At 53.4% G+C, this 10,704-nt stretch overlaps 1 protein-coding gene across 1 annotated transcript in view; it reads right to left on the reverse strand.

Annotated features, from left to right (window-relative positions):
- VWA8 (von Willebrand factor A domain containing 8) overlaps positions 1-3,733 on the reverse strand; it is a 1,291,603-nt gene extending 1,287,870 nt beyond the window's left edge. The window contains exon 1 of the mRNA XM_085621802.1: positions 3,458-3,733. Coding sequence (XP_085477928.1) covers positions 3,458-3,608 — 151 coding nt within the window. The 5' untranslated portion in view covers positions 3,609-3,733. The remainder of the gene's footprint in view (positions 1-3,457) is intronic.
- Positions 3,734-10,704: the final 6,971 nt, after the last annotated feature.

The following is a 10,704-nucleotide window of genomic DNA, read 5'->3' on the forward strand; positions in this document are numbered from 1 at the left end:
GGGAGGTCGACGTACATACTATTTTGAAAAATAACAGATCAGATCCTGAATGGAAAAAATGGTTGCTCTGGCCCTTAGACACAAACAACTGTCAAGATAGATTCCTGAACAAGACACAAGGTTTTACCTTTCATAGGCCAGACCCACGTTATGTCCAAAGACAACATCCGGGGGTAGTAACAATTTACAGATTAGGGAAACTTTGCCTTGATTGGCTACAGAAAGCTACACTAGAGGATGTAAAACAACACTTAACTTTACTTCAAGAAGACGCAGACCTTAGGGAATTCTTGCTAGGTCCAAGAAAACCGCATCAAAAACGTTTCATATATGCCGGTATCTACGCTGCTTATAATGAAGCACGGAAGGTCACCCAAGCAGAGACTGCAGAACGAATACGAGAAATTGATCGTATTAATCTAGAGAAATCTCTCTCTGTAGTAGACAATGGGTTAACGACTCTGTCGTCCAGGATATATTCTTTGGACAGCATTGTATCCTCGGTCATAGACATCATTGAACAAGACTTGGTCATGTTGCAACATGGTCAGTCACAGCTACGTTCTATCATGCTATTAGGCTGGACGCTTCAAAACCTGCATTCTGGCTATGTGCCTTGGCGTTTAATCAATACTACGTCACTGTTTTCAGAATTCAATCTCACTGATAGACAGATCAAAATGGCACAAAGGGGAGCAGACTATACGGTGCTGAGCATTGAAAAACTGGAGAAATTACCATTCACGGTGGCAGAAAAACCAGCTACTGAGTGGATCATACATGGTAAGATTACTCTGCCTGTTACAACTTTCATTTTCAGTATTGCCTAAAAAATATACCAGCAGGCAAATATGAAAGGTTGGGTAAAGAATACATCAAGACATTCTGGGATTTACCTTACACACATAGATGTTGGAGTGGGGGACGTGAAGTGTTTCTTAGCGGTGAAAACTGTGAACAAGCACTAAGCGGTTCTCTCCTTTCTCAGGATATTACCTTACACGTGGCCTGTGACGGTTCCACAACAAACTTATCCTGCTACCTGCACGGTTCACCGGCAGCAGTGATTAATCCAATCTTTGGTCCACTTTCAAATGGGAGTTACATTATGTTGAATGATCACAGCTGCTGTGGCATGCTGCCAGGTATCCCATATCTAGTAATGGTTACATCCAGGGTCACTTGCTGTATGCAAGTTTTGTTTCCACAAATAGACAAAGTCAGGGAGTCGCCTCTATGGCCTTCACTGAATATCTCTTCTATACGAATTGATACTCTAAGCAGAATGAAAGCCATTCTTTTGCAAAAAACTGTGCCTTTGACCTCTGCCAAAGAAACCTATGATCTCCAAGTCGCAAGGACTTCTGCGGAGATACATACCCTTTTTTATACAAACTGCCCTGTGCATTTCTCAGAAATATTAGGTCGTATCTTAAACATGTCTGATACGAGTGGTATTGTACATGTATTTAAGAACGTGTGTGAAGAACTGTTAGCACCTTTTCAAGCAGTCCTCGGAATTTTTCCAAACTTCGTGCACTCTGTGTTTGGCGGACTGCCGCTCCTTTTAGCACTCGTTGCAGGGATACTATTTTTGCTCCTACTGCTACGATATGGCAAGCCAAATCACCAGCGACACCCAGTTCACCATAGAAAGAACTCAATTGGAGATAAAGTGTTGTGAGCGCATTGTCCAAATTCTGGGTTTACCTCGTCTATGAGAATTAAACACCACTTGGTTTCTGTTATTCAGACCAATCTGGCAAGATTGCATCTTACCTGTTCTACGCTGCCTGCTATGCGGGGAATAATGCGTGCTGGACATTTGTTTGACACTCCCATCAGACATGCCTACGGATATCGATACTCTGCTGGACCCGATAACGATAAGAGTTTATGCGGTTGTCAGAGACTAATCCCTTCTTGTATATTCGAGAAGTTTCTAGTGACCCCCGAGTTAGCTGGCACACACAAGTAATTAAGTTTAATATACTCGATAGAGACATACTGACCTTAGTCCTATGTCAAATCTATAGTGTATGTTAGTCCAATGCGCAGAGCCTATCAGGGATAGGAACTACACTACAGGTTGTCCTTTCATTAAATTGGTGACATGATAACTGTCTCTACCATATATTTCATGGGAATAGGGTAGGTATGATGGTTCCTGCAGCCAGCATGTACCATACTGCCATAAACGCCACATGGCTGAGCTGGACTTGCACCCACTTTCTCTTTAATGGCAACAGGTTCTTTATTTTTGATGTGAACAGAAGGTGGTGAAGGCCAAGAAGAGGGTGAGGTTTGATGGTAAAGTGGGAGTTACGGTTTTAAAAGTGTTGAAAGCATGGTGGTTTTCGTCAGAAGGACAGACATGCGTCAATAACATAGCTACTGTGATGCCAAAAAGGCTAGACATAATGAAAATATAATTTAAGCAGCAGTTACAATTGTATTTCCATATCTAATTTATTGGACTGAACCCCTTAAATCTTGTTGTAGTATAGTGTGGTAACTTTATTACCATGTTCTCAGTAATAACGCTGTGATTGAATGCAGTGCAGTAAAGGGGTCATTTTGTACTGAAGGCTAGCGTAAGCACAGGAGCAAATAATGTTTGCCCTAGTGTATATCATGAGCTGAGCACAGTACGCAATGGCTAACGTTTTGCACATTACTGACACCATTTTTTGCAGGTGGTATTGGTATGCACACAAAAAAAGAAAACAATTGGTTATTAATAGGCACAGACAATATTTCTGAGGATTGCTCACATTGTTTTAGCAGTTGGAAATCGAGCACAAAGCAACTAACTTTTAAACCAATGTGTTTTTGCTCCACCTATTTTCACTGCGATCTAAAACAACCCTGTAATATGCCTTCAGAAGGCCGCAACTGCAAAGCACCTAAGCTAATTGAAAAGCAGTGGATCACACATAACACGCTATACCAGATATTATATAGAATACCAAAACTGTCAAGTGATAAATTTAAAATGCTGGTGATAATATGAATGAGCATTAGGGACAGCCTTTCCTTTTGGCAACTTTAAATATTTTGTCTGAACTTTACTGTTTGTATATAATCTTATTTTATCCGACATATATCAATCCATGTGAGAGCTACCTGTCATGACTGCAAATGTCCTTATTCAATTACTTTTAGAAGAAGTCTACAACAGGCAGCAAGTCAACTAAGACACCTGCACCAAAGAGATTGACATTAACTTCACTGTTGGGCTGGGAAGACTCTTTTGAGGCAGGACTCGTATATCACATGATAGACAAGGGGGAGGGAGGAGCTTGGTCTAGCTGCCATATTACGGTCAGGCACAATGTGTTACAGAACCAAACGTCAGAATGTCCTAAACAGAGTAGGACGTCTCTGTATATACAGCCATAACAAGCACGTGTATATCTGCCAGTGTGTGAACTCGCTTGCGCCCTGTCAAATATACCTGTGGTCGTACTCAGCACTTTGACCTCGTGACGCTGAGGAGTCCAGGAGGCGGATGACAGAGCGCCCCGCCGCAGCAACACCTGGTTCAGAATGACCCTGACCCTCCTGGCTGCGGAGGGTCCGGCTGGGAGGCATAGGAGGGATTGCATTACGGGGGGCAGGGGCAATGGATGCAACTGCAGCGGGTAATTGAAGGACCCGGACACATAGGCTGCTGGTGACCCACAGCCGGTACCTGTGCTGCTACTGCTAACGGGGATAGCGGAAGTGAAGCACAAAGTCCAACCGGAAGCAATCCAGTCTCAGCAGCAGCCCTTGCCGGAGGGTTGTTGCAGTAACTCGAATATGCTTCAAACTGAAGTCACGTTTTCAAATACCAAACAAATTTGGCACCATGAGTGCTCGCTCTCTGTAAATCCACGAGCGTTTTTGTTTGTGTAATTTTATGGGAAACGTTTTTCAAGTACTTTCAGTTCAGTACCGTTGAGCAGTTTCCCGGTATGTGATAATTAATTTAATTATTAATGGGTTCATACTTTATTGGGTACAATATTTATCACCTAGTGCAAGTTTTGTCTTTGGAACGGGCATTGTTCCCCTTCCTAAAATTAACAGGTTGCAAATAGAGACTTATTCGCTTGGCACATCTGTTGGCAAACAGCTCCTTTTGCCATTTTCTTACCCATCTGAGAAAAGAGAGTTCCTTTTGTTTGCTCTCATGGCTAGAAATACAGCCAGCTTGACAGACACTGTGTCGTATGTATTGTGGACCATAAGTTTGACAACTGGGCTTAACAGTTTAGGTGAGATGTCACCAGTGGTGTATGCAGTGATGACGCAACTTCCTATTTCCTGCTGGAGTAACAGGGATGTTCTGAGAGACAGTTGGTTTAGCTGCACAAGAACACTTGGTCAAAAAGCCTTCATGACAAAAAGCTTATGTTCTGGAGAACTGTTGTAAGTAGGGTAGGTAGGCAGCAGGACACGTCTTCAGGTTACAAGATAGATGTATTAAGATAGCACAGCAGAGCAATACACCTCGCCAGCTGACCAGACCATCAACTGCCAAGACTGGAACTTTCACATACCAGTTAGAATGCCGCTGCCCGCGTCCCAAGCAAGGGGACATCAGCAGGGCAGCATTCTAGTGGCCGCCCGTCGGAGCCTTCCCCCCTTTGCCGCCTTGCGCGCGAGGCCTACGCCCACTTGGGAGAAACCCCCCTATCGCGAGGAGCGGGAGGCGGGCCGGGGGGGCGGGGGGCGCGGCTTACCACCATTCTTAGGGGGCTCTCTCGCCCAGTTCCTCCTCTGTCTCCTGCGCGCCGCACCAGCCTGGACACACGTTCACGCCGGTACTCGGATCGGCCCCCCCCCACCTCCTCGCGTCGTCGTGCCTTCCGGGAGATCTTTACGCCGGTGAGTCTTACCCCGGCCCTGTCCCTGGGCATGACCAGGTGGACGGGGCCCTGTGGCCCGGATGGCCATGGGTGTGGGGGGCGCAAGCAGTGGCCCGTGTCCCTGCGGGCAATACGGGGATGAGTTGGGTGTCAGGGTGCGATTGCGGGGTGGCAGAGCGAGTGGGGGGTCACTCGGGGACCGGGCCATGCGGAATGTTGCGAGTGTTGCGCCGGGGCTGGACACGTGGCTCCGGTGCCGTCGCGTCGCCGGCGATGGGGAGGGTGCTGCCTCTCCCCGCCCCGTGGCATGCGCGGGATATCTTGGCGGGAAACGCATGATCGTACCTCTGCGCGTCGGACGCTCACAGCACGCAGGCGAGCAAATTTGGGTTTTTCATGATTAAGGCCTCCGGGTGATACCCCCCCCCCCCCCCCCCCCCCTCCTCGAATGGGTTGGTTCGCGGTAGTGTGGACCACCGTGTTAGGTGGCCGCGCGGCACAAGTGCTGCCCGAGCAGACTCACTCACCTTGATACAACTGTGGCTGGGGGTTCGCTGAGCGCCGCCTCGTTCCTCTCTGGGCTATAAGTAGGTGCCGCTGCGGTGCATGCCACTTTTGTGTTACTGGGCGCATGCAGTCGGGGTTTTACGAACACCTGGGGAGAGGAGTTGGCCTAACGGCTAGGGCGGTCGACCTCGAACCTGGGGGACCGGGTTCGAGCCTCGGCAATGGCGCTGAACATCATGTGATTCTTGGCAAATCACTCAATCATCCCGTGCCGAACAAAAAAGAGGAATGCGCCCTCATGTAACATTACTGGTGCGTTGTAAAGTGCCCTGATACCCCACACCGGGTCATGTCGCGCTAAATAAAACTCCGTAATTTTGCCAAAGTGTAGTTCCCTCACGTTTTAAAAGCATAGCGGGTAGAGCGAATGTGGGGAGCGGGCGGCGCATCGGCGTAGGTGCGGCGGAATTTGGGGTCAAGCGTCGCGGTGGGGTGTAGGATGAGAGCCTATGGAGCGAGGCCCAGCTGATGCCTGCGAGGGTAAGAGGGTTCCTTGTGGAGCACGCGGGCACGCGTTCATTTCTGTAGCCCTCCTGTGCCGCTTTCTCGGCAAGGATAGCGTAGCTGTATTCGGCTTTGGAGCTGGGGGGCAGGGTTCGAGGCGACCCCCGGCACTGGCAGGGGAATCCATTTGCAGGGCCGCAGTTTCCGGGCGAGAGCAGTGGGCCTAACGGCTGAGGCGGCCATGACGCTTAACATCCTGTGATCCTGGGCAATTCACTGCATCCCCCCCCCCCACGCATATCCGATCGAACGTGTCTCACGTAAATAACGCAACTAGTGCGGTGTAAAGCGCTACGAGAATAGCATGGTGCCTGGGCCGGGTATCGCGTCCAGCCACCCAGCAGTACCTGCTGGCAGCGGGGCGATTTTCATAAACCAGGTTGCCCTCGTGTCCCCTGTTTCATGCTCGCCGGTGTAACGAGGCGCACGCGAGTTAAGGGCTGCCTCATCACTTGGCCGGGAGGTCGTTCTTGAGGCGGGTTTCGTGTACCACGGGGTCCGGCATGGAGGGCCGGGCTTGCACAGCGGGTGGGGCAGCGGGGATGCACTAAGGAATACGAAATAGCGATGGCGCGGGGGCGCACGGGCGCACTTTCACGTTGAGTCCCAGGAACCGGATCGCCCCCCCCCCCCCTTCTTTCTTGGTGGTAGGGCCAAGGCGCTAGGCCTGGGTCCACCCATCTCTGCCGCAATTGCTTCTTGCGGGGGGGCTGGCTAGCAGGGTCACACGCGGTGCAGTCCGGGGAGGCAAGTAGGCTAGCAGAGGGGGGCGGGGGGAAGCACAGGCAGGGCTGTCCCCGCCAGGGCAAAGCCGGCGCACTGGGTGCTTGCGAAAGGGGTCCAGGGTTGACTACTTCTCCTCCTTCCAGGGCTGGTAGCTGCTACGTTGCTGTGTGTACGCTTGATGCTGGCCATTGTACTAATCACCGTTCCTTTTCCAATTACAGATCGGTGAGGGAACGCCCGCGCGTGTAGGGCTAGGACCGAGGCAAAGGCGCTATAAGGACGCACGTAGCTGTACTGTCGGAGCATCGCCATGGAGAACATCGGGACACCGGGTCCACTGTTCTCCCAGGACACGTCGGTCGAGGAGACTCAGTCGAGCGCACCACAGGAAGGGGTTTGGGCGGACTTTATGGCGTTCGCCCGAGAGAAGGGCACGGCTTGGGCCCAAGGTTTTCTGGAGGGTCGCAGGGCGGAGGACTCGGGCTTTGTCGTAACCCCCCCCCCCCCCCCCCCCGAGGGCGCCCCAGGCCTACCCGGGTCTGAGCCTTGGAGATCCACCCGGGTGCGCAAGCCCACATCAAAGGACATGCCGGAGGCCCAGCCGGCCAGGAAACGGCAGGCGACCGCACCACGCTCCGGCCCCCCGGTGGTCGCACCAACACCGCTACACGAGTCGGCCACAGGACTAACTGACTTCGCCCAGATGGGTAAAGCCATGGACCAGATGCTTGGCCTCATGGCTGTTTTTCAGAGCCGCCTCGACGCACTGGCCGCACCACCAGCACCGGCTCCCTCACCGGCTCAGGCGCCCGTACTACAAGTTTGGGCTGGCCAGAGCTCACCCACTGAACAGAGCATTGGTGAGCGGGGGGGAGCGTTGGGGTTGTTAACACCAGGGGAGGCCGGCCCTTCCGCAAACACGGCGGCAAGCACCCCCCCGGCCGGCGCTGCGGCAACCCCCCCCCCCCCCCCCCCCCGCCCGCACAGGCGGTTACCATACCACCCGCCCCGCTGCCGCGGAGCCTGTGCCCGTTGCACCTACAGTTGTGGCGGCGTCCGGAGGGGAGGGTGCAACCCAGGTCCAGAAGCCCCTAGTTACACAGGCACCGCTGGCATCAGGCCGTTGCTCCCTGGCGTGGTTGGTGCCGCAGGCCGCAAAAGAAGGGATCTGGAGGAGGGAATATATAGACATCCTAACATTAATTATGCATGGTTCAGCTGGGGCGGACACGAGGAAGATGGGCCGCAAGGAGGAGGAGAGGGTCAGGTACCAGCGGTGGCCGGACAAGACCATCGAAAACTGGACATCTGCATTCAATATATTGGCAGCGGTTATAGTACAGAAATTCCCCGAGCAGAGTGAGGCCCTAATGCAGTACGCCAGCACCATACAAGAGGAGGCGAGGCTCTCGGGGGGGTTAGGGTGGTTCTACTATGACCAAGATTTCAGGAAAAGAATGGCCTTATGCCCAGACTTGGGGTGGGACCAGAAAGAAATTCAGCTTTGGGTAGAACACATGTGCCGCCCCACCAGGGAGAAGAAGGACCAGGGATATAAAGGGCAGGGTGAGGCAGCTGACAAAAGGAAAGACTACTCCCCCAAGCGCTCCTTTAGGCAGCCTTTTCGGGGTGGCAGGGGGCGGGGCCAGCGGCAGGGCAAGAGATTCAATTCTGGGACGTGCCGCCTTTACAATGGGGGCAATTGCACCTGGGGGAGGTCATGTAAGTTCACACACAGCTGCAGCAAGTGCGGCGCGCAGCACCCCGCTTCTTCCTGCTCCTCCAGCCAGAGCGCCCCACAGCCCACAGCAGCACCCAGGAATGACGCCCGCATCTGAGACCACACCCGGGCCCTCCCCCTCCCCGACAGCACCCCGCCCTCCCACACCAGTCATGCACCCCGCTTTCCAAGGCTCACCACAGAGCGACATGGCCCCTGTCAAAGGTCCTTCACCCATCATCCTGGAAAATATCCTTCCACTCATTAGGAGGTATCCACTGCTTAGGGACAGACCGCTCCTGGCGGGGGGGTTTATCGATGGTTTCAGGATTCCCTACAATGGGCCGATGGAGTCTAGGGATGCTAGGAACCTTAAATCAGCTAGGGATTTGCCCGGAGTGGTGGACCAAAAGGTGTGGAAGGAGTTGCTAGCGGGTAGGATAGCGGGTCCTTTCAGCAGCCCGCCCCTGGACAACTTTTTAGTGTCCCCCCTGGGGGTGGTGCCGAAAAAACAACCGGGCACATACCGTTTGATCCACCACTTGTCCTACCCTGAAGGAAATTCGGTGAACCACTGGCTGGACGAGGGTCTTTGTTCTGTAGTGTACTGCTCCTTGGACATGGCCATTGACATGGTCAGGAGAGTGGGGCGGGGGGCGTGGCTGGCGAAGGCGGACATTGAATCCGCATTCCGCTTGCTGCCGGTTCATCCAGCTAGTCAACATCTGCTAGGCTTCAAGTGGGCAGGGCAGTTCTTTTATGATCGCTGCATGCCGATGGGCTGTGCCGTATCCTGCGCCTACTTCGAAGCCTTCAGCTCGTTCCTTCAGTGGGCCTTGGGGGAACTACACGGGATCACGCAGGTTACCCACTATCTGGATGACTTCCTATTTTTTGGCGCGAGTGGGTCGGATGAGTGTGCAGTGGGTCTGAGTCGGTTTGAGGAGCTGGCAGATTTCCTGGGTGTTCCCCTTGCCCCAGGTAAGACCGAGGGCCCGGCGCAGGTACTGACCTTCCTCGGAGTGGAGCTGGACACGGTAAAGGGCGAATCGAGGCTCCCCGCTGAGAAGGTACTGGGCTTGTTACAGGACATCCAGGCGCTGCAGGGCAAGGACAAAGCGACCCTTGGGGCTGTCCAGAGCTTGATTGGCAAGTTGAATTTTGCAGCGAGAGTGATTCCAGCTGGCAGAGTGTTTTCAAGGAGACTGGCAGGGGCCACGGCTAAGGTCACCAGGAAGCACCACTTTGTAAGATTGAGCGCAGGTTTGAAGGCTGATCTCGCCATGTGGGCGGAATTTCTTAGGGACTTTAACGGGACGGTGATCTGGAGGGCCCCTTGGATAGCCAGTCAGGAGCTCTGCTTGTTTTCGGATGCGTCGGGAAGGGAAGGTTTTGGTGTGATTCTGGGGGACGAATGGTGCGCGATGCGATGGCCCAATGCTTGGCGTAAGAAGAAGGTGACGCAGAATGTGGCAGTGTTGGAGCTCTTCCCAATTGTGGTAGCACTGCACCTCTGGCGGGCGGCTCTGAGCAATAGGAAGGTTGTCTTCTGGTCGGACAACATGGCGGTTGTCCACGCCATCAACGGCTCGACTGCCTCTTGCCCACTGGTCCTGAGCCTACTGAGGGAATTAGTCAGGGAGGGCCTGCGCAGCAATGTCGAGTGTAGGGCACGGCACATCGCGGGGGTGCGGAATGTGGCAGCTGATGCTCTTTCTCGCTTTCAGTGGCTCCGGTTCCGGGAGGCCTGGCCGCGGGCGAGGGCGGAGATGACACCATTCCCGGACCACCTCTGGCGCTTGCTTCAGTGGGAGAAAGACTGAGGAAGATGGGGGAGAGGTCCCTGGCGCCGGCGACACGGCGGAAATACGACGTGCAGCTAGCAACTTTCAGGGCTGTGAGAGAGGCGCTGGGTGCCTCAGCCCTAGGGGCGGAAGATCAGGTGGAGGCCTTTGTGGTATGGGCCAGGGAGACCGGCAGATCGCACTCTTGGGTCAGCGGGCACTTGGCGGCGGTGCGCCACGAAGCTAAGCTAGATGGTAGGGGCGACCCCGCGGGATCTTCCAAGATCAGGGCGGCCTTGAAGGGCTGGGCCAGGGAGGAGGTCAGACAACCAGACACTAGGGCACCCATTGAATACAGCGACCTCCAACTCCTCTTAGATGTGTTGCCCCTGGTGACTTTCTCACCGTTTGAGGCCAGCTTGTTTTCCACAGCTTTTTGCTTGGCATTCTTTGGCGCTTTCAGGGTCAGCGAGCTGGTGGCCAAATCTAAGGAAGACCGGTCTAATTGCGCCCTGGGGATTGCGGATGTGACCCTCAACACAGCACT

Source organism: Triturus cristatus, chromosome 8 (assembly GCF_964204655.1).
Source record: "Triturus cristatus chromosome 8, aTriCri1.1, whole genome shotgun sequence".
Lineage (NCBI taxonomy): Eukaryota > Metazoa > Chordata > Amphibia > Caudata > Salamandridae > Triturus > Triturus cristatus.